The sequence below is a fragment of the Stenella coeruleoalba genome (assembly GCF_951394435.1).
Source record: "Stenella coeruleoalba genome assembly, chromosome: 4".
In the NCBI taxonomy this organism is placed as follows: Eukaryota; Metazoa; Chordata; class Mammalia; order Artiodactyla; family Delphinidae; genus Stenella; species Stenella coeruleoalba.
In genome coordinates, this window is record NC_137149.1 from 74,660,714 (window position 1) to 74,685,820 (window position 25,107).

The following is a 25,107-nucleotide window of genomic DNA, read 5'->3' on the forward strand; positions in this document are numbered from 1 at the left end:
TATCAGAATTTAGGATTAAGGATACTCCAAGATACTATTTGAATTTTTTTAAGCAGTTGTAATGTCTATTATTCATTCTATGATTGTCTCAGTTCATTCGGGTTACTATAACAGAATATCATAGACTGGGTGGTTTATAAACACCAGAAATTTAATATTCACAGTTATAAAGCCTGGAAAGTCCAAGATCAATCAGGAGGCCAGCAGATTCAGTCTGGTGAGGGTCCACTTTCCGGTTCACAGAGGCCATGTTTTTCCTACGTCCTCGGAGAGTGGAATGAGAGAACTCTGGTCTCTTCATCCCCTTATATAAAGGGCACTAACCCCATCCTTGATAACTCCACCCTGATGACCTAATCACCTGCCAAATGCCTCTAAACATCATCACACTGGGCATTAGGTTTCAACATGTGAATTTGGGGGGGTGGGGAACACAAACATTCAGTTTCTAGGAGAGATCAAAGTCAAAATGCACTACTTCCCAGGCTAACAAGTCCTACTCTTGGCCCAATAGAACCCACTAATCATTTCCTTACATCTCATGCTCACCTCTACCTGCCTGCTCTAGCCTCACCTGAGAGTAATGTCCACCTCCAGAGCATCTTCCAAGGCTGCAGGAGACTAGGTTCTCTTGTGGGAAGGGTCTCCTCAGCTTCACAGCACTATTCAAATACTCTCATGTCCCTCTTTCTCTTTAGGGAGATCTATCACATGACCCTGATGAACTCAAGAGGGTGAAGCTTCAAGGACACCCAGACCCTTTAACATCTGGACCCAAAGAATGAAGGCTTGAAATAAATTGGTCAGGGACTATCCATTTTCCCCAATGGCTGCCATCCAGGAACAAGATCCTTTTCAAGAGAGACACCACCTGCTGCTTGCCCACACGTGTCTGGCTTTACCCCATGGCCTCCACAGGCCATCAGACAGGAATACCACACAAGCCTAAATCTTTCATTTGCATCAAGAGGGCTGGAGGAGTTTTACCACCACACTCATCTGTGGCTGGGATGCTGGACTGCTATTTTGTCTCTCAGGATCTCCTCTAGTTTCCGATGAGCACTAGAGCCCTGCCGTATGTAAGGAGATCAGTTCACCGGAGCCCTAATTCTAACAGCCAGAAAGTAACAGTCCTGTTTCTCAGGACTGCATCCTGTTTCCAGGATCCCTTCCTGACATACTCTTTGCAATATCCCTCTGAATGCAAAAAGCCCTGCTTGCCAGCCTTGTCCTGCCTCTTGGGTAACAGAACTTGAATTCTGATGCCAGACTGCATTGGACTAAAGCAGCATTTTCCAAACTTACTGCCATAAAATGTCAGGTGCACTCATGAAAAATACAGAATCCCGAGCCCTTCTCCTAGAGGTGCTGGTTCAGGACATCCGAGGAGGGCCTGACAACGTATTTTTAACAAGTACCCTAGATGATCCATCCCTAGGACTTTTTGCCACTTAGGGAAAAAGTGAATTAGAGTTTGCTATACCTTCTTAGACCTAGTGATTTGGACTTTTAGTCCCTTTCTAAAGGGGAGGTCAACACTTTTGTCCCAGTTAATTCCCCCTGGTTCCAACTCCGGCCAGCTCTTAATCCAGCCCTTCTTTCTTCCACATTCCCAGCATGTCTTACAGACAGGGTCACCCAGACCATGACAGTTCTTTTACCCAGAAGGACCTCCCTGACCCATGATTTTGTCACTTGCCTATAGAGAACCATCTCTACCTAAGAGTTCCTACCGCCATGTGCTGAGCCTCTTGGATTCATTCCCTTGAACAGAATTGCAGACCCATACCAGAACGGAATTTTCTACATTCCATGGACATGGTGATTTTAATCTCTGGGCCTTCCTGAAAGGGCACCAGCTCTTTATACCCATTAGTTTCTTTTGGCCCTTATTGGCAGCTTCCTCTTTGCTGGACAGCCTATGATGTAAGCAGCCTATTTATGATCATTCTTGCTCTTCAAAACAACATATAAATATGGCATAAACCACACTGTCATGCATATGCCTATATTCCCAAATAATTTTTCCTTGTTGTCTAATGCATACAAAATTAGTCTATAGAGTTTAACCATAAACCCAGCAATTATACTAACCACTTATTTAACACCTTTATTTATGCAAGCTATTTTATAAATACAATAATATATTAAAATTTTTCTTTATATTTATTATCTCCCTGAGAATGAGCCCATACTCTCAACTTCTCTTTTTTTTTTTTTTTTGCGGAACGCGGGCCTCTCCCTGTTGTGGCCTCTCCCATTGCGGAGCACAGGCTCCGGACGCGCAGGCTCAGTGGCCATGGCTCACGGGCCCAGCCGCTCCGCGGCATGTGGGATCTTCCCGGACCGGGGCACGAACCCATGTCCCCTGCATCGGCAGGCGGACTCCCAACCACTGCGCCACCAGGGAAGCCCCCCTCAACTTCTTTCTTACTCCTACTTATCCTTCACAGCACTAGAATGCACAGATACACAGTAAGCAATCAAAAACTGACTACAACATTAACTAATCAAATAAATGAGAGGCTTAAGTTATATCACTGCTGAGTGATAGTGAGAACGTTTATCAACTGCAAAGACTAGAATGCCTGAAAATCATTTGTTAAAGGAATTTCGTGTATCAACCATGAATGTCAAGGAATTTCATGTATCAACCATGAATGTCAAGGAAGAAGAAAGGTCTGCATTTTTAGCTCTTTGGGCCATCCTAGACATCCAAGAGAGCCAAATATGAATGTACTGGATAAGTGGAAAATAAAATAGAACAAACAAAAACACAACAAAACCCAGACTTCCCCTCCTACCTGAAAATAATGAATGTGAACATTGGTGGAAATCTAGAAAGTGGTGCTTTCCACGTATATGTTGGTGTAGATCCAATGTGGAAGTTCATTTAAGGTTGGTAAAGCTGAGGAATACAAGAAGGAGTTGGTTCTACTGCCCAGGAATTCTTAGATATCATGATAGCCTTCTCTGAAATGCTTACTTTTAAATCAGTGACATTCTGAAAAACAGAAAGCTTTAACAGGAAAAGGATGGGATTGATGGGAGTTAATGAGGGAATGGTCAGTCACTCACTAAGCCCTTCAGTACCTCCCAAGCTCTGTGCCTTGCACTTTGCTCATGCTACTTCAGTCTGGAGAGCAGCTTATACATGGGAAAACTGAAGCTCCTGGAAAGTGAAGTAACTTGTCCCAGGTCATCCAGTGGCAGAGTTAGGATACTGACCGAGGTTGGTCTGACTCCAGAGATAGTTCTTTTCCCAACACCAAGTGACCAATTCAAGTCAACAAAAAAGCTATTGAGCACTTGTGTCGGGACCTGTTCTGACATCAGGTGTATTGCATGGAACACAGATAAAAGCCCTGTCTTCAAGGGATCTATATTCTAGGGATTCTCAAATCATCATTCGGGATATTTAAGATATCTTTAAAATGTCTGGAGAGACACTGCGAAAGGAATGACGATGCTATCTGGGTCCTAAATCAACAAGAACCCCATCCAGAGATATTCTGCCGTCATTTCTATAAGGCTCACTAGAACCAGGGCAACTTTTTTCTTTATTTCAAAATCAATGAAAGGCAGACAAGACATACAGGCACTGAATGATATTAGAAAGGGACTAATTAATGTCTCATAAATGTTAATTTCATGATTCATCTGCAACTACTACTACTCTACAGCACCAAACCGTATTATATAGCTGTAGGTACCAGGGTCCACTTTGGTAATTATTTGTGTCATATTTAATAAAAGAAGTCATATTCTCCATTCCACACAGACACTCCATGTAGCTGCAATTGTAATTCCTATTGTGGCCTCCCTTGACCTCAAAATGTCCAAAGGCTTTGGAGAAGAGTTTAGAGTGGCCAAAACTACAAAGGAAATTAAACTTAGCAAGCCATTTCCAAGAATCTCGAAAGTTTGTTTATATTACTGAGCAATGTAGAATCATTTTTGAATATCAAACAGAAATCTTCTTTTGCATCGATATTTTTTTTTCCTTTTAAGGATAGACTAAAAATCAACTCAGGATTACTGCCTTGATATTTGGTACCATATTGACCTAAAGATTCAGGGTAAGCATCAACCTTAAAACAATTTTGGGAAAATTTACTTTGACCTCTGTAGTATGAAGAGGTCTTGCATTGGAATGAGAAAATTAGCAATTTTGAGTATGTTCTTATATCGCCAACACTTTGACCAAGGCCAGTACTGCAGAAAATATTACCACCTTATTCTTGTTTATTCCAGCCCCTTCCCAAATGTCTCCTGAAGAACACTCGTAAAAGTGAGCCATCTAGGGATTGAGGGCAACTGGAGGTACCTTTATTCATTTGTAGTTTTTTTTTTTCCCAATCTAAATGCATCCTTGCCATGCAAAGGAATAATTCATAAGTTTAAATGCTTAGGTTCTTACCCTTGGTAAGTATAAAAAATAAGAATTTCTCTTCTCTGCCTCACCTATACCTGCTGGTCAAGATTCTTCCAATACCCCATCCTCTCTCCAGAAATACGCAGAAATGCACACAGACTAGGGACCAAATTCATAACTATAAATGGAAATTACTGAGGGAAAAAGAAACTATGACTAAAAGGAAACATTATTTAGGAAATCATTACTGGAAAATTGCTACTCATTATTGCTAACCTTCCTTTTTTCCTAAAACATTTAATATCATTTCCATAGGTACTCAAAGAACTTACACTCTGACATTAAAAAGAAAAAAGAAACCTTTCATATATCTAATTATTTCCTTCCACTCATTTTTTAAAAGTATTTCTTAAAAAATAAACTTTATCTTTGAAGTAATTTAAGGCAGACAAGAAATTATAAAAATAGTAGAGTTCCCATGTACCCTTCACCCAGCTTCCCCAATAATAACATGTTGCACAGCCTTAGCACATAGCCAAAGACAGGACATTGATGTTTTTCAATATTATTAACTCACCTTATTATTAACGTGTAGTCCTTATTCGGATCTCACAAATTTTACATACATTTTTTTTCTTTTCTTTTTCTGGTCTATTGTTATATGAAGTTTTACCACAGGTGTAGGTTCAAGTAACCAACACCTCAATCAGGATATAGAACTGTTCTATAACCACAAAGAAACTCCCCAGTGTTATTCCTTAATTGTCACACCCCTCCCCCAGCACTGGCCCGGGCAAACACCCATCCATTCTCCATTACTGTAACTTTGTCATTTGGAGGCTGTTATAATATATAATCATACAGTACATAAGCTTTTGAGATTGGCTTTTTGCGTTTGCCCTTAAGATCCAACCTTTACATTGATTTTTAAAGTTCACTTAAGCAAAACTTAAAACCAAAAACACCTTGTGATCAGAACTTATCTAAGTTTTTTCCACTTGCACTATTCAGGGAAAAAAAATTCAGAATAATTAGTGTTTTGTTTTTTAAAAGAGAGAGAATGATTGCATGTGCAATTTGGAATGAAATGCAGAGCTGCTAATGGCATTACTCTTTGGAGGAGGTTAAGAAGAAACGGCTTTGGCAAGTTGAAGCATCTTATTTTGGCCTCCCTAAAACTATGACATTGGGATCACTGGAACCACAAGCATTTTGGTTTATTGCTCAAATAGTTGTTACTGTTTGTGGAGAGCAGACTAAAGTTTTGAAGATAAAATCTGCATTAAGAACAAGTGTAGGGACTTCCCTAGTGGCACAGTGGTTAAGAATCCACCTGCCAATGCAGGGGACACGGGTTTGATCCCTGGTCTGGGAAGATCCCACATGCCTCAGAGCAACTAAGCCCTTACGCCACAACTACCGAGCCTGCGCTCTAGAGCCCATGAGCCACAACTACGGAGCCTGCATGCCACAACTACAGAGCCCACGTGCCACAACTACTGAAGGTCATGCACTCTAGGGCCCGCACGCCACAACCACTGAACCCGCGTGCTGCAACTACTGAAGCCCAAGCACCTAGAGCCTGTGCTCCACAACAAGAGAAGCCACTGCAACAAGAAGCCTGCACACCTCAACGAAGAGTAGCCACCACTCGCTGCAACCAGAGAAAGCCCCGCGTGCAGCAACAAAGACCCAACACAGCCACAAAAAAAAAAAGAACGAGTTTAGCAGAACCCTGAACTTGATCAAATGCCAATTACTGCACTATTTCTGTATCTGCAATCAGGAATACTATCTAGGAAAAGGAGATTTTCACAACCATTTCTATCGTAAACAAAGTGGTACATTTGCAAAGAGTCTATTAAAATATGTTTGTTACTTCTCTCAGAATTTTAAATGCTTTGATTTTAAGACTTTAATGTAAAATCCGTGTGAGGCTAAATTTTAATAAGTTGAGTCAATCCTTCATGGCAGAAAGAGCATTTGTGGAGAATGCAAAATAATTCAGAAAAGTGGACTTCCTAAAGGGCTCTTTGTAGCATAAAAACTGTTTCAGAAATATGGTAGCAAGTTGTATCCAGGAACTATTAAATTGGTTTTTAAATATATGTAAATGGGAATGCCCAGCTAAACCACTACTGTAACAGTCACACGTCTCTAATGGGTATTCCCGGCTGGCAGCTTTCCATTCCCACAGGCTCCTATAACTACTTCTGTCAGTGTATTTGGACTTGAGCCTGAACCACTTGCTCTGAGGACACAGAGCTTCTGAGCTCTTCATTCAGTCTTCTGTTGATAGCCTCCCCTCACTTTTCAGATTTCCTATTACAACCTTGGCAATGCTGCCTTGGGCTCCCCTAGGTGGACTCCTGCCTTGAAAGGATTCAGGTTTTATGAGGGAGGAGACAGGTTTTATGAGGGACCCAGGGGGTCCCTTTGCAGATCCTCAAGCTGTACTACCAGAGGCCAGCAGTCTCTGTCAGGACATACAGACCACCCAATTCCAAGTCCAACTTAAAAATCATAACTTTTCTGCACACGTCCAGGTGTGCAAGAGATACTATGCACAGTGCAGCTGGACAGCTCTCTTCCTAAAGTATCAGGCCCAGTGATTTAGAAGAGGTCTTCAAAGTGGGTTAACTAGTTAGGGGGTTAACCCAGCAGCAGGAATGAGGATCTCATTGGGGGAAGGGGAGTGGAAGATATACCCAGAGGGCATGGTGTTAGGGATAGTAGCCATTCCAGAAGGCAGGTAGACAACAGGCCATAAAGAGGTACAACAAACCACATGAGGTGGTCATCCCAGCAGGACAGAGCACAGGGCAATGAGCAGCTAGAAGAAGCAAGATGGTGGAGATGCAGCTAGTGGGCAGGGTCCGGAAAGTTTGGAAGCAGATTACCGCGGCAGGAGTAAGGCTTCGGGGAGCACAGAATTGTCCTTGTTTCTGGCACTGGAGTACAAATTTAGAGTTGGAGCACAGGTATAAGGTAAGGAAGGGAAATGAAAGGGCACTGAAATTGCTAGGCACTTTAAGCACCATGATCTCATTTAATCCCCGCAACCACCATGCAAAATAGGAATTATTATCCTCATTACACAGGAGAGAAAACTGAGGTTCAAAGAGGCTATCTAGTTTTGCCATAATCACAGAGGTAACATGTGGGGTAGCAGAATTTGAACTCAGGACAGTCTAACTCAAAAGATATTGTTGCTAAATTCACATTATCATTTATCATATTTATGATTATTTAAAGCCAAATCTTTGAGAACACAGCCCCCAATGCATATTTGCCCAAAGCATATTTCTCCTCATGTCATTTGTTTTTTCCTCCTTGAATTATATTGTACCATAAATTAGAGACTTTTAAAATAGTCTGAATTCACTTCCAGTGGCTCTGAGGTGGGGAGTAGAGTCAGACCTATCCTGGAATGGTGCTTGGAAACAGCCGGCTAAGAGGAAAGCGGATGCTGGATGAACAAGCCAGACCTAGGCTTCTGAGGGTCCCCAGAGGATACAGCTATACCAAAAGCAGAGACCAAAACATGAAGAATGGAGCTGGGGTGTGACTGGTGAGCCCAGGCTGAATACAGAAAATTAGACTCCTCCAGTGAACTTTTCTCAGCACTCCACAGGCACACAGTGGGGACAGATGGCTCTAACAGGGGGCTGGCTTCAGCCCTAAGAAACTGGGAAGAGGATATGTAAACATATTGATTTGGGGGGCACAAATATTCATTGTAATTTATAACGACATTTTTAATAGTGCTGATAGTAACATAATTTAAATGGATTTCAAATTTTCCTCCTAAATTTCATCCTTCTATAAAAATACTTCATGTATTTTTATAATATAAATATTTTCAAATAAAGAATAATCAGACATGTATCCTTTCCAGTTTTGATAACAATCCGCACTGGAAAGTCCAGGCAAATGTAATTTTTTAAAATTAAGAGCCAAAATTTATTTGGTATTTCAGAGCACCACCTGGTGGATTAGTTAACAATAACAGCCCAGAACAAAAGTGAATCAAAATGGCTCTGAAACAACGGGTGATGGAACCCTGCGAGGCTCATCCCTTCTCTTTTTCCTCTCTTTGGCTCTCATTCTTTTTCTCTCTCCTCCTCTCCCTCTTTTCGTTTCATATCCAATCTCTCCTGCCTCTGTTTACACTTTAAGCTTGTCCTGCCTCTATGAGTACTGCTGAGTCTTCAGAGTGGCTAAGGGTCTCGCTTATGCTTAATTTCATAAAATCTAAGGGGTTTCTAAATTTCAAGTATAAAGGCAAATATATTTGAAGTTGCAAAATTCAGTCTTCTTCCAGAGACTGAATCTTTCTTCTCAAGGATAGGTTTGTGTTTTCCAAGGAGGAGTTTTTGTTCATCTGTTTTACATAGAAACCGTCATCCTGTTAGAACCCCTCTTTCATATTTTATTTGTAAATAATGACTAAAGTTGACTAACTTATAGTGTTTTAGCCAGTTGTCCTGATCTAGCTGCCCACTGACTTTTGAGAAAGAGAAGGTTGGTTTGGAGCAAATGTCTTAAACGTCTCTGATCCCAAATGACCCACTAGTAATATGAATGAGTAGAAGGGGACAAGCAAAGACATTAGGGAGTGGTGGAGACTGGGGACCTAGAGACCTCATGACTTGTCCACAGAGGTATACAATATTCTGATCCTGCCAGTTCTTTCTGTTTTTAAAGGGAAGCCAAGGGACTTCCATGGTGGGCCAGTGGTAAAGAATCCACCTTCCAGTGCAGGGGATGCAGGTTCAATCCCTGGTCAGGGAACTAGGATCCCACATGCCATGGGGCAACTAAGCCGGCGCGCCACAACTATTGAGCTTGCACGCCTCAACTAGAGAGCCTGCGTGCTGCCAACTACAGAGCCCACGTGCTCTGGAGCTCACACGCCACAACTCCAGAGCCCATGTGCCCTGGAGCCTGCGTGCCTCAACGAGAGAAAACCCTGCACGTCACAACTAGAGAGAAGCCTGTGCACCTCAATGAAAGATCCTGCATGCCTCAACAAAGATCCTGCGTTCTACAACTAAGACCCGATACAGCCAAAAATAATTAAATAAATAAATAATAAAAATTAACAGAAAAATAAAGGGAAGCCGAAAAGCTTGATTTTTATGAGACAATTTATCAAAAAATGCCTACAGGCCAGAAGTGGCCCATAGGTCAACCTCTGATTTGAAGTTGTGGGAATTTGGACTTCATTCACTGGATGATAGACTATGAATGAGCAAGCAGTCTGCAGCTAAAACCCAATTCAATCCCTAAGCAGATCACTTTTACCATGCCCAAGAACCTCTACCACTTCACAATCAGCAAGTCTGTGTCATTATCCCCTGTTCCTTAACAAAGTCTTAATACAGGATCATGGAGAGTTAAGATGTCCTGGCAGTGGCCTTTTATCCCTGTGACTATCCATGTGCCTTGAAATAATCCAAGGTTCAGATTTCAGCTCCAGCTAGAAACAATTTAGCCGAGCTGGGAAAAGCAGCTGTGGAGCTCATGGGCTTGAAGTTTGCACTGCATTTCCAAACAAATTAATATGTAAGTTTTAGAATATATTTAAGCAAAAAATACCTTAACTCAAATTTGGGCCATCTTACCTTACAACTAAGCTTCCCCATCCATACACTCTACTGGGGCAATGAGAGGCAACCAATCGCTAATTGACGTAGGAAAGATGGTGACACCATTTACACATTTTAAAGAGAAAAATATTAGCTTCCTTCCTCAGAGTTCTCCAGGAAACAGTGCAGAATTTTTTGTTCTTTGTTTGGCATGGAAATAACTCATAGAGGACACAACTGTGATATTTTAAAAACCGTGATATTTTTAAAAGTATCATGGCAAAAAAGACAAAGGATGTCTGTCTGCTTGGGCTGCCATGACAAATACCATAGACTGGGTGACATAAACAACAGAAGCTTATTTCTTCATAGTTCTGGAGGCTAGAAGTCCAAGATCAAGGTGCTGGCTGATTCAGTTCCTGATGAGGACCCTCTTCCTGGCTTGCAGACAGCCACCTTCTTTCTGTGTCCTCACGTGGCCTTTCCTCATTGCATGCACATGGAGAGAGCGCCCTCTGGTGTCTTTTCTTATAAGACACTATACCTATCAGATCAGGGCACCACCCTTATGACCTCATTTAACTTTACTTCCTAAGGAGCCCCATCTCAAAACACAGCTGTGCTGGGTGTTAGGGCTTCAACATACAAATTTGGGGGTGGGGGAAGGGACACAAACATTCAGCCCATAACAAAGGAGCTGCACTGTACTTCTTTATCATTTGCAGAACTCCTCTTGAAACCAAAATATTGATAATTAAATCATCTCCTTTTTTAAAATTATAAGTTCTAATGTTGGATTCTTTATTTTAGCCAAATTACTTTCAAATCTCTTTACCCTGACCTACAATCTTTTCAAACTCTAATAGGTATATTTGCTGTTACCTTATTTGTAGCCTTTCATAATGTTTCAACTTGGTCTCTGAAACAATCCTTCCTTTATTGCTAAATAATTTCCAAGTTTTAGCTTTCCTGGGACTTCAAAAAATAAAATTTATTGTTACTTATAATGTAAACAATAGGTACGACGTTTTTTCAGATTTGCTTTAGAACTCTGGGAAGCCCTCAATTTATAATTCCTATCAGGAGATTGGACTTAATAACATTCTAGACCTCTCAATTTTATCTTTGTTCTTTGGGAAGTGAGCTACCTGACCAAGCAAATATGGTTTTGAAGAATAATAACTTGTCATATTTTCAGTTATTTATGATCTTTTAAAATAGAATCCCTTTAAATACTTTTTTGAAAAAATACTGCAAAATGCCCTCAGGTACTAGACATTAGTCAAAGGTCTTGCTCCTCCCATTTCCCCTCTGTAAGCCATGTCCGGCCTACCCCCTGGCAGCAGCTGATTAATGGACAACTGACCCAAGGCTGGACTGGCCTGATCGGATTTTTTTTTCTCACAGGAATTTGGAAGAAGGACAGAGAAAGCCTAAGGCAGTAAGGTATTAACTCTGGCTTTGAACAGACTTGTCAGCCAAGGGCACCATTTGAGGGCAGTGCAGATGAGTCACGCCCAGGACAGCAAAGGAAGCCAGCTCTCAGAAAGCAAGAGGAATGAAGCAGGTGCACAAAGCAAAGCACAGAGAAGCAGCCCTGGCAACCTAGAAAAACCTTCTCCACAGTTCCCAGTTCTCATACTTCTGAGCCTCCACTATAGTTAAGTGGACTTAGAGTGGAGTCAGTTCCTTACGGTCTTAAAATAGAGTATATTAATAGAAAAGTTGAGGTCTAGTTAGGCCAAGAGATCAGGAGATGACTGCCATGGAAAGACAGTTCCCAAGAGCAGTGGGCCACAGGAGGAAGCACCGGGGTTGCTCATTAAGAAGGAGGAGACGGGAACAGTGATCAAGAGCCTTTATTGTGGTTCCCACTGAAAGGGACAGGGGAGACAGAGTCAGTAGGTTTAGGATTGACAAGTTTGAAGAATGTCAGCAAGCTCTGGGGCACAGGAGCTGTCCCTAGTTGTTTGGTGCCTGGCCCTGGGGTCACTAGAACAAGTGTGCAATGGCCCAGAGTGTAAGAGCCTGAGAAAGGAGATGGTCGGTGGTGTGAACTCTGGATTGGGTGGTCTGCATTGCAGAAGTGTGCCCCTGGTGAGAGGGCTCCTCCTGAGGGGGCCGGGAGGGAATGAGAGAGGTGGGAGGCCAAGAAAAGTGACTGAGGCATATTATTGGGCTGCCCAGAACAAGGGATGTCCAGCATATGCATGTTAAGGCAGATGTGAAAGCATCAAATTTATAGAAGCTAGAAGCACGGTTAACACACTTATATCCAAACATACTCTAAAATAGGTTCAGGAACTTGTCCAAAGTTGTAGAGCTAATCAGAGGCAACACCAGGACTAAAAAGCCCAGTTCCTTGCTAACATGCCACACTACTTCTACTGTACCTCCACAAACCTCCCGCTGGTCCAGGGACTCCAGTCTCTTTGTAGGATAATATGGGGCGTAGGACTCAGACTCCACAATAGCAAAAGCAAAACCCCATGAAAAAGATTTTTTTGATCCTTCTTGGAAGGGAAAATATCACTTTTGGAAGCAAACTCCCAAGCTACAATAGTGCTATTCCCTTCAAGCAATAACACAGAGAATTCACACCTACCCAGAATATCAATGGCTAATTTTTCACTTACCTGTCATTTAGAATTGATATTACATATCATGGTATGGTTAATCTTTTGCAAAGATACGTAGCGGTTTTCCTATTTCTAAGATGCTATTAAGACTCTGATCTGAATATGCGACTGTGGGATCAGTAGCCCTCACCTCAAGATTGATAGGTGAAGCCTCTCTTGAAAATGCCCATTCACCTTGATTCTCCCTACCTTGACTTCTGAATTTGGTGTAGTTAGACACATTTTGTTCCTTATTATCTACTCTCATTTTCCCATTGTCTGTGCTACATATTTTGAGACTTTACATAGTACCTTATTGGTGCACTTACAAAGTACCTTAAGGTACCTTACTGGTACCTTATTGGATTGAATGACACATTTTTGCAGCTTGTCTCTTTTTAGATTACAAACTTCCTATTGACAAAAGTATCCTGTGTCTCTTGTTCTTTCCTTTCTCTGAGCCATTATTCCCATGTAAAAGTCCAGGCTGTAAGAAGGAGGCATGAGCATAAATGAGCTATAAGAATACTGCTGTAACAAAACCAAAAATAAATGAAATAAGAAACCAATTGAGCTGCTTTTAAGCTTCGTGGCTCTCAGTTGCTTGGTGATTATTATTGTTGATTTTAAAAATGTTTCCACTACTCGTCTTGTCTTAATTCATGCACTTATTCATAAGTAATGTAACATACAGCTGGTCTGATATCAGTTGTGGGAAATGCATAAATCATATGTAAATTAAAAGCATGAAAATGTATTTACCTCATTGGGTGCGTTGGTGTCATGAAATCTTAAAATGAACAGTATTCTAAAGAACACACACACACAAATACACTACTGGTTTCTGACAGATGACTGCACTGCCTGATTTGGTGGTGTTCCAGGAATAGACAAAGCAGAGGAAGAGAATAAGGGATCCAGAAATAGATACAAACTCATAAGGTTTATAGAACTGTTTTAGTATTTTTACCTATGCTATTCACTCATTCAATCATTCATTCATTCAACAAATATTTATTGAACATGTTTCAAGCACTATTCTAGGTATCCTGATTAAAACAAAGATCCAAAAAAAGAATTCTTATTTTTTTAATCTATAGCATAGAGAACTGCACCATTATGTCCATTTTATATATGAAAAAAACTGAGGGTAAGAGGTATATTTACTTGTCCAAAGGCACATAACTAAGAAGTGATAACACTGGGATTCAGATCCAGGTCTGTGTGTCTTCAAGGCCCATGTATTGTTTAATACCCTTTGCTGCCTTCCACCACAGTAAACATTTATAGGAGATTGCCCTGAATTTCAAGTCAAAAATATCAGATGAATCTGTTAATGACTTTCCTTTAAAACTGTAAGAATTGTCTACAGGAAATGCATGCCTTAAAAAAAGCTGCAAGTCTCTTGATGTTGTTCTTGTACTCTCTGTGCAAGAATACAATAAAAATCCTAAAAACCAAAATAAAAAAGAGTAAGTCTTTCTCCCTCTCTCCACACACACATACTACACACACACACATATACAAAAACACACAAAACTATACACACACACACACATATGAAGCAACCTTGTAAAGTCATCTGCTCTATCTTCCTCCAGTCAAGCCACAAGACTTGAATTTTTTTTAAATCTCATATACCTCCCCTGGGGTGCAGATTTGTTAAAAAAAAATTCATCATTTATTTCATGAAATAAATTTCAACAGCAGTAATATTTTTAAAGTATTTCCACTTTCACTTAAAACTAAATGCATGATACTTTCACGTAGCCTTAATTTTTCTAAATTTGTTAAAATAAACTTCTCCTTAATTTTTAGATATAAATTGTAGTGACATTAATTGCTTCAAACAAGCTAATCTATGTCATAGATGATATTTTTCCACAAAGTGCATAATACTACATAAAAAGATAATGGAGTACAAATGTATAAAATAATTTTTAAGACAATAATCAGATTTGTCATATCCCCTAGCACTAATATAAAAAATATATAAAATTTATGCAGTGAAGGTAAAGAAATACACTGTATTGCATTTTCTGCACACTGGGATGTGTACATGCCAGTTAAAAACCAAACTCCCACTAAAGACCAAAGCACAAGATATGGAGAAAAATAAAAAATACAACAATGAATAAAAGGCATCTTTCTATTCTGTTCAAACTGAAACCAAGGATAGGATTGTTCCTCTGCTTTTTTCCTAAGTGTTTCAAACTTGGTTATTGATAGCAGCATTTGCATTTCACAACTGAGCACTAATTTCCAGAAATATCTGAAGATGTTCAGGGTTTATCTGTGTATCATTCAGGCTAGGCTAGGCTATTCTGCAGGATCAAACAACCTGAAAACTCTCAGCAATTTAAAACAACCTTTATTTCTCACTCATGTGCATATCCATCCTGAGTCAGCAATGGGCTTTGTTTGCTCAGTGAATCACAAGGGAACCCAAGCTGACATTGGCTCCATCCTAATGAAGACAGAGGCAGGGAAGAATGAACATGGAGAACCATGGGCTAGGTCTTTAAGCTTCTGCCCAGAAATGACATATATATCACTTCCAGTCACAGGTTATTGGCCAAAGCAAGTCACATGACCAAGCCTGATAGCAACAGGGTGGGGATGAACAGTCCTTCCACAGAGAGCCATTAAATGATTATAAATAATACAGTCTTCTGCAAGCCCAAAAAGTACCCTATACCTAGGATTATAGTTCATGAAATAGGCTATCTACATCATCTCATTTGATCCTGATAACAGCCCCTGGTGATACAAGGCACAGGAAAGTGGGAATATGCTGCAGAGCATTTCAGCTGAACGAACTTATCAGTGTGCACTGCTTCTGCTATTTCTGGTCTTCCACATCAGCCAATCAGACTGACACAAGGGGAGGGACCAAGCCAGACCAAGGCTCCTTCCAAGCTGCTCTCATGCCCACCAGCTTCATCCATTCTAGTTCCCGCCTTCTGAGTGCTCCCAATTCCTTGTCCGCACGAATAATCCCAGGAGTGGAGTGGGTGGGGCCAGAGGGGAGGTGACTGACAGGACAGGGCTGTAGTGGGACCCAAGGAACCCCCCCCGGCCCTGCCCCAGGGTAATGAAGCCTGGTCATCAGATCTGAGGACACGGAGCTGTGCCAGCATGCAGCTGCGTCCCTGAAGAGCGACAGAAATATTCATAATGAGAAGGCAGGGTGTCTGCTCCAGGTGTACCTTGCTGGATTCATGTTAATAAATAACATGATGGGATAGGTAATAAGGTAGGTGAATTCCCAGTTGATACAACTCAGCCAGGGCTCTTAGGGGTGTTAGGCCCTTTGGTGTCCAGAAGGGGCCCACGGTGCCCCACAGATTGTTCCTGACCCAGATGTCAACAAGCTCACTGCTTCTGCCGCAATCCTCACCTCTGGTCACCGCAGTCACAGCACCTTTCCCTCCCAGAGTGGCTGAAACGCAGGCAGTAGCAGCTTGCAGACTGAGTCCCTTTGTTCCCTGCTGGGCTGCTGCCACTCCTGGAGCCCCAGGTGCTGTATGTACTGCATTCCCTGGAGGGGGTGTAGTAAGAGGGGTTTGCAGGCTATAGTGGGTCCCGGTGATTCTCACCTGGACTCTGCAGCCCCCTGCGTGGGGCAGAGTCACACAGCGGTTAAGCACACGGTGCTGCCATCAGACAGACCTGAGCTCAAATCTGATTCTATCACTTGAATGTCCTCTGAAAACTCTTTGCTCCTCTATTAACTCATCTTTAAAATGGAAATGACACTAATAGAGCTGCTGAGAGTTATTACAGGGGTTAAATGAGTTCAGCTGTAAAACATTTGTCATAATAGCTGACCTGCAGAAAGCCCTCACTTATGTTAGCTACTGCTGTTATGTTAATCACGATCGTGATAAACGTGTGCCTTTCAGCTGTGCAGAAGGACACACACACACACACACACACACACACACACACACACACACACACACACACACACACACACACACACACACACCTCCCCCACTTTGGGCCTGGGGCTACCAAGCAATGCTGGAAAGCTGCCCTTTTTCTCCACCAGGAAAGTGGTTCCTGCCTGCTCTCCCTACGCCTGCTGAATAAGAAAACAGCATGCCTTGCTCCCAGGTCCCAAACTCCTCTCTTGGAAGCAAAAAGTACCACGCTTTGAATTCCCCCTCCACTGGTCCCTTTCATCCATGAACCTGCTGCTGAAGGGCCTCCTGGGTCAACCCCCAAGCCCAACCTGCACTTTATATTGGGTCCTTCCATCTTTGCAAACCCTGCTCCCCCAGAGTCACAGGATACTCCACAAGCTGCCTGGGATGCACTTGGCAAATTAACACCCAACTGACCACTGAATATGTTGTAATGTGAATAAAGAAAATAAACGAGCTCACAAATGCTTAGAAAATGACATCTATTAAATGCAGAAGTTCACAAAATCCAAATCATCTCAACTCCCAAATACTAAAGTTCCATTAAATTTGGTTTTTCCTCATAGTGTTCTGCCTGTTATCCATTATTCCTACTGAGCAAATGTAGAGAAAATTAATTTGTTTTTCATCTTCTGGCAGGTTTCACAGTATTAGAGGAAAATAAAAGTGTTTTGTTGATTTGATGGTAAATCTGAAAGGCTTTCAGATTTATCCTCAAGTCAATGAAGACTCTAAGGGAATAGATCATCAAAACTAAAATAAAATTTAAGGGCCAAAAACAGTGAAGAGAGAAAAGGAATAGCTGTCATGTCACTGGAATCCTCTGGAAAACAAACCGGTGCTAAATCCACGTGTAAATTTATAGCATAGCGTAATGTAGTACAAACAGCCCTAGGACGGGAAGGAATCGGTTGTGTTCAAGGAACAGGGAAAAGGCCCCGTATGGCTGGAGCATTGTGGGCAAGGAGGTAACTGGTGTGAGATGTCAGAGGACGGTGTGGTAAATTGAAATATTAGACCCAATCTATCTCTCTCTCCCTCTCTCTCTCACATGCATGCACACACAAACACACACACACGTGTCCATGCCTTTCGCCATGTCACTTTGCAACTCCTCTCACAAAAGAGGAAGTATTTCCCTACCCCTGGACTCCAGGTTTGCCATGACATTTTCTTTGGTCGATGGGATGTCAGCAGATAGGACACAAGAATTGTGCTCGGGTGCATAGGCAGCCCTCTTGCGCTCTGCTACTGCCCGCTGGTGACTGATGCCAAGAGGAGAATGAGAGACAACTGGAGCAGACTGGCCCCGAGCAAACCTGCAGCGTGAAGCAGGGCTGCCCAGTCTGCAGAGCCCAGGTCAGCCAGCAACCCCAGCCCTCCCCGCCAACCTGCAGGCACATGGGCAAACTAGCTGACATCAGCAGATCCAGGAGAACGAGAGTTGTTTTAAGCCAGAGTTTTTAGGGTGGTTTGCTTCTCAGTATCACTGAAGCAATATCTAACCAGTCCTGATCTTGTGGGGCTCTGTATGCCAGAATAAGAGTGTTGGTTTTATTCCTGGGAGAGGTTTTTAAAGTCAGTCACATTATCTGATTAACAATGAAGGTATCATAAAACCACTGCAGCAATCCAGGCAAGAGAAGCTTGGACTAAAGCGAGATGATTGAAGGTGAAGAGAAGCAGATGAAAACAAGAAGCTTTGTGGTTTGGAGGAGCAGAGAAACAAAGTGGGAGTTGGGTGTCAGAGGAAATGTAAAGAGAAGGGAAGGGTCTATTGGTTCAAGATGAAATTACTAGAGCAAGTCCGCCTGCTGAAGGGAAGGGCTGACATGTGAAGAACAGCTAAGGCAGACACAGCCTGTCCTATGCATGTCACTAAATTCACCTTTCATCTGCATAAAAGCTCTGCAAAGTATATAACATTAACACCGCATCTCACAGATGGGGCAACTGAGGCACAGGAAAGTTACATAATTTTCCTAAATGCACCTAGGAGGTGGCAGAGACAAGATGTGCCTGTGTACTTAGCCACCAAGGCAAGTGATTACCACTGGAGTCCAGACCCCAAGACATGAATGAGAGGGGATACGGGACGGTCAACAAAGAATATTGCCCGTCTTTCCAGTCCTACAAGGGTCAAGTCATTGGCCACTGCAAGTCGCTGACCTACAAGGACACCCTGAGAGGAACTCAGGATGAAGCATTCTGTGTTTTGGATATATGGGCCCCTCGATAGTTAAAATGCATATCTAAGGGAGAATTTCAATGAGCCCAAACTCTTGCATTTCCCATACATAGAAAAGCACTAAATTCATTAACTAAGATATCTGATCCTCGTGGCTAGCAGTAACCTTTTGCCAAGATGTATGCTTAACTACATGTATTTCCCAGCCTGGAAAATTCATATATACATCCTGGTTCCTCCCCTACCTCTTCAGAGCAGTTCCTCAGAGCTACTGAGAGGCTGTCTCCCGGGCTATAGTCCTCAGCAAGTTCCCAAATAAAACTGAAACTCATAGCTCTCACTATGACAGGACCAGGGCACGACAGGAGGTTGATGTTCAATACACTCAGGAATGTCCAACATGGGGAATATAATCAATAATATTATAATAATCTTGTATGGTGACAGATGGTAACTAGACTTATCATGGTGATCATTTTGTAATGTATAAAAATATTGAATCACTATGTTGCACACCTGAAACTAATATAATATTATAAGCAGTTAGACTTCAATTAAAATTTTTTTAAATAAAAATACACTCAGGAGAGCTTCATCCACAGTAACAGGAGTGAATTGAAGACTGTGGTTACAGGTAGAGAGAAGCTGTTTGATGGAACCATGACAGAATGATAAGGGGGTTCCTGCTTTATTATTTATCTGATTAAGCAGTATAAAAGGCAAGATCATTAGATCAATGCAAGTGGGGAGAAGAATTCAGGAGCGGAAACTAATTGAAACAGTCACTTTAGGGAAAGCGAAAGTTAATATATCAAGGAAATAAAGTAGAATTACGGTGCAGTGGCCAAGAATTTAAAGAGAGGCTGGCTAACATTATTTATTTAGTTTCAGGTTTAAGAGAGGGAGGGAGACAAGAAAGGGTATGGATATTTGCTGGGGTGTGATCACGGTGACAGAACAAAGAATCTAAGCTGGACATGGAGGGAACCAACAATAGGAGCAGAAGAATGATAGTAAAAGAAAAACAAAGAGAAAGAAAGGTCAGTGGAGTAAAGGTCCAAATGACCTGAAATGCGAGGACTGGAAGAGGCAAGCTGGAAGCACAGAGATAGTGGTCAAGAGATGAATGTCCGCAGTAAAGATCTGGGAGGTAGTCCAGTTACTGGTGACAGAAAGGTCAAAGTTAGGACTGTAGGAGTGACAGGGGGGAGAGGATCAAAGAAGCGAGGTGCTGGATGCAAATCTCCAAGAACGATGCCTGGCACTAGTGACAGGAAGACAGTGAAGCAGTCTGGTCAGCAATGAATGGGGAGGACCTAGGGGCTGTAGATAACAGCAACAGAGATGGGAAGTCAAGTCTGAAGGCACAAAATTCAAAGGAGCTGGGTGTTCTAAGGAAGACAGAAGAGATATGGTCTGGAAGCTGCAATGGGGTGCTAGGAGGACACTCACCTCAAGCTCAAGGGCCTGTGGTACTTGCACTGTGACTACTACTACTAATAATAACATAATCATAATAGAACAGTGAAAATAAGCCGCTTCCACTGAAGAGGGCTGCAGGGGAAGTGATGTCCACAGGAAGCACCCGGGCTTCGATTAGGTCAGGCAGGTGGTAAGGGCCTTCAGAGCACCAGTTTGCCCTGGCAGTCCATCAATTCAAATGGCACAGGGAGGAGTTTTGGGAGGTTGGAGAACAGCGGGAAATTGGGTCAGATGAGTGGAGGTGGTGAGCGGTAGCAGAGGGCACAGACAATGTGGAAGCGTTGGAGGGGTGTGGGCTTCAGGTGGGATGAGAGGCTGAGGGGATCAGTTCTGATGAGCCCTTGGGGAGGCTGGGTGTCCAGGCCAAGCTGAACAACACGGGGCCACTGGGCAACAGTCCTCTCCTGCTGACCTTGACAGTGTGGTGGCCTGTGCAAGAAGCCAGGGGGTGAGGGCCTCCTTCACCTGTCTGTACACAGGGAGGGGCTGGCAGTGCAGGCACAACAGAACAGAAAGAAAGAAGCAGAAAATTAATTAATCACAGTTCTGGTTCTATTGTTCAACAAAGAATAATCATTTACCTGCTTAAGTAGGACAGTTATTAAAGATATTATTTATTAGAAAGAACTGAATCAGTTTGGTTCTTGCTGTGAATTGTGAAACTACAAAATTCCAAGCATGCTTTTGAACTAAACTTATGGTCTCAACCACACTTGTAACACTAATGATTTGGCAAACCTATAATTTAAACACACAACTGATTTACCTAGATGGAATAAGCACAAACAAGATCCTTCTTCCGAGTTCTTTGCTGCTGTGAGCATTGATTAGAATAATCAGAACAGAAAGTATTCAGACTTGATTCTGCTGAAAAATGCATTGTGACACTGGCAGGCATTCAACTGTTATTTATGATAGATAATCTTGCTATATTGCTTTGTTTCTAAATACAATATTTCATAATTCAAATGTCCATGAATGAATGGCTAGTTAATAAAATTCTAATTTTCTACATAATATACCATACAATATACCTATTAAAAATGGAGTACATCTTGGGCTTCCCTGGTGGCGCAGGGGTTAAGAATCTGCTTGCCAACACAGGGGACAAGGGTTCGAGCCCTGGTCTGGGAAGATCCCACATGTCGCGGAGCAACTAAGCCCATGTGCCACAGCTACTGAGCCAGTGCTCTAGAACCCGAGAGCCACAACTACTGAGCCTGTGCGCCTAGAGCCCACGCTCTGCAACAAGAGAAGCCACCGCAATGAGAAGTCCGCGCACCACAACAAAGAGTAGCCCCCGCTCGCCGCAACTAGAGAAAGCCCATGTGCAACAACAAAGACCCAATGCAGCCAAAAATAAATAAAATAAATTTATAAAAATGAAGTACATCTATATATGCCAATAAAGGAGAAAAAAGGAAGATATATCATACAACATACAGAATGTATGTGTGTGTGTGGAGAAAGAGAGCATGCACACATGAACAAGAGAGTTACATATGATCGATCATTTTTAGGGGTTACTTCTTGAGCATAGAAACACTGGATTTCCATTTTGAAGTTTCTACAGTTTTTACATCTTTTTTAGTGTCCAGTTGTAGCACAGAGGAATGAGGGATAAATAAATAAGGTTCTATTTATCATGGACAGCAGAGAATCTCAAAGATCAATCAAAAGGTATTAACATTCCTTGGATGAATTCTGTTTGTCCTTTAAACTTGTCTGAAAACTCACTGTTGCACTGACTAGTGTATCTCTACAGCTCCTTCATTTCCTGCTGTTCACGTAAACTGCATTTGCCGCAGGGTGTCCTGTGTCCAAACTGATTGTGGTCTACAGAACTGACAACCTAGTGATCCTTGCAGAAATCTATCAGCCTGAGTTGGTAATCAAAGGGGATCATTCTTTGACTGAAGAATCAGTTCTTTTTCAGGTTAGCAGGGGTGCCTGGAGGAAGAAAGACAGGGAGATGGATGGGTGGAATAGGATGGAGTCTTCCCCTTCACCTTCCGAGGCCTTGGTCTGAACCGTGATGGAGAGAAGGTTTAACCATGAAACTGAAGGCCCTGGAGAAGAAGCCCACCCCATCCAGCAACAGACCGAAAGATCATAGTATAGAATTGGCTCTGTGACCAGAAACATTCCCAGGGCAGCAAAAGAACTTGAGTGCATAAGTTCCGGAACACAAGCAGATACCACCCTGGGGATGCCTGAAATACGGAGGGACATTTAAGGAAACGATAAAATGGTGGCCAAGACTTACTATGATATGGACAACGATAGGACTACATGTGCACTCAAGGCCTATATGGGGCTCACGTGTGCACTATCAAACACGGTATCAGAAGATAGTCAGCCTGTCCAAGAGTCAAGGTCCATAGCTTCTGCTCTGATGGGGGGTGGACAGGGGAGTAGATTATATATTCCTTACTTCCATGGTTCTGGTGCCTTAAAAAAACTGTGGCCTATAGGATTACATTTGATTTTAGGTCATAACTTCTTTAGCCTGTTGCTGAAGACTGCCAAAATACTTGGTTTCTCTTTTTAATCTCAAATTCCTCTGTGCTAATATCATAAAAATTCATGGAATCTTCAGTTTACCTTTGAGTTCTGATCTGATTTTTTAGGACACATCTCCACTTGACATTGTGATGAAAACTGTCCCCTTTGAACACTTAATCAAACACTAATCACATAAGATTCGTTCTCCAAAGAAGAGCCTCAAGAACTCAGAATCTTTGAAAACGTACTTGATTTTAAGTTAAATCGCTGAGTGTACCTAAATAAGAATAGCAGGGTTAAGAAGAAAACCACGGAGGTCCAACGGCATTTACACAGGCATCCATTCAGGTACTGGGCTGTACTTTTAGCAAAGCTAAGTCTTTAATTTAAGTATGTGCCATAGACTTGATTGGAAAGGACATAAATAATGGAACTGGAGCCTGGAAAATGGCAAGCTGGCTCAACCTCTTGGAGCATCATTCGTTAGATCCAGCTGCAAAAGCTAGAAGTTTTAAAAAATGCATGCAGGATTTCTCTCTCAGCATGAACACACCACTACTTTAAATGTCGGTTCTGACTGAGAAATTCCTCTCTGCAGGTGCTTTTTACCCCTGTAAACTCAGCAAGCTGCCAGGGTCTCAGAAGACTGAACAAAATGCTAACTTAAAAATTCATTATAGTATCTGCTCCCTTTCCAAGATATAAAATGTGCTCTATAATTTGCTCTTCTGAATCCCCAGGGACCTTAATCGCCAAGGCCCCGTGTGCTTGTATGACTCCATTGCTCGTCCATTATTAATATACTGGACAGTTCATAAAAACGCATCACACCCAGAAGTCCTAAAATGGGAAGTGAAAATGCCACTAGCCAGCACATTAATTTTCCAGAGGTAAGCAATATCATAAGTGATGACAAAGATGATATCAATGCACTAGATTCCCACGCGGGAAGTGTGAAGGGTTAAACTCTATAGTTTGCATTTACCAACAGATGGTTGCAAATGGATAATGAAGTCCAGGGGCGTGAAGTCACTGTTAGAAGTCCATGAACAAAAGAAATTCAGTTCTCTCCAGCTATGAAAGATAATGTAAAATTGTCAGGAATATAATATAAAAGTATAAAATTTAAGTAGGTATTATTTTGAAAATATAAAGACATCTGGACAAAGGTCCAGACTTAGTACATATAAAACAAACGGCTGCTTACCTTATCACATTTCGAAGACTCTCATAAAAATGGCACATAAATCCAAGATGGTTATAACTCAAGTAGGTCCAGTCAAGACATTGCCGTCTAGAAAGGGCCCACAGGAAAAACGAGGAGACTGGCTTCCAGAAGCAGGGAAACTGACCCAGTCTCAGGGCAAAATGGGATCCCTGAGAAAGTGATGAAAGAGTGAAAAATGGGTATTTCTGATATTTTCAAACTAAACCCTTGCAGTCTAGCTCATGATGAAGAACCAAATCTTCTTTCCCTGAAAGCCTGGGTCTGAATTCAGTTCAAAGCACTTCCTTAAAATTTAGTCAATAGGCAAATACAGTAGAAATGGATTCAATGGATGAAGGAATAGAAAGGCCTAACCAGGGCTTCCCTGGTGGTACAGTGGTTAGGAGTCCGCCTGCCAATGCAGAGGACATGGGTTCGAGCCCTGGTCCAAGAGGATCCCACATGCTGTGGAGTGGCTAGACCCGTGCGCCACAACTACTGAGTACACGCGCCCAGGGCCCATCCTCTGCAGCATGGGGGTCCACAGCAATTGGAAGCCCGTGCACCGCAACGGGGAGTGGCCCCTCGCTCACCACAACTGGAGAAAGCCCGTGCGCAGCAACGGGGACCGAACGCAGCCAAAAATAAAATTAATTAATTAATTTAAAAAAACCCTCATGGATTATGTGAGGGTAATGTTTCTGTCCTAAAGAAATCTAGCACTTTTTTGAATGCAGTGATAGTGGAGGGAGAGAACAATATGATTAGACAGAGATACAAGAAGAGTCCTTAGAACTCTTAGAGTTTGGCTGGCAATCATAACCCATTATGGATGAGATCAGAGTTAAGCAAAGATAAGAGATGGAATAGCTCAATTAAGAGTCTGATCTGACTATGGCTCAATCTTGATGATGTTAGCATATGTGATGAGGGAATGTGTCACTCAGAACAGTAATCAGCCTAGAACCAGAAGGAAAGAGGGCATAGAAAGGAAAGCACAGTAAGGACCCATCACTGGCCAGACACAACTTGGGGGGATACGTCGGTTCACCCTCCATGTGCTCTCAGCTACGGGGTTTGGATTACACCAGGCATCTCCTTGGTCTGGATAAAACATCCCTTGAGACCACCTACATAACTTCACCTCAATTTTGTCTTCACTTAAGTATCCCTTTGACTATGAATTCAGCCCCTCAGTTACCCTGATGCAGA

General features: G+C 42.2%; 1 protein-coding gene across 11 annotated transcripts in view; it reads right to left on the minus strand.

Moving 5' to 3' along the window:
- The window catches only part of NMU (neuromedin U), a 237,847-nt gene that overhangs the window by 127,884 nt on the left and 84,856 nt on the right, over nt 1–25,107 (minus strand). For 9 of the 11 annotated variants that reach the window (XR_013828167.1, XM_079920264.1, XM_079920265.1 and 6 more), the window contains one exon: nt 23,896–24,065. The exons of 1 other annotated variant lie outside the window; for it this stretch is intronic. Coding sequence is in view for 8 of the 10 variants with exons in the window: in XM_079920259.1 (XP_079776385.1) it covers nt 23,896–24,065 (170 nt within the window). In the remaining 2 variants the exon portion in view is untranslated. Of the gene's footprint in view, nt 1–23,673; nt 23,763–23,895; nt 24,066–25,107 lie in introns of all 11 variants that reach the window. One more of the 11 variants, XM_079920258.1, reaches the window with a different exon arrangement.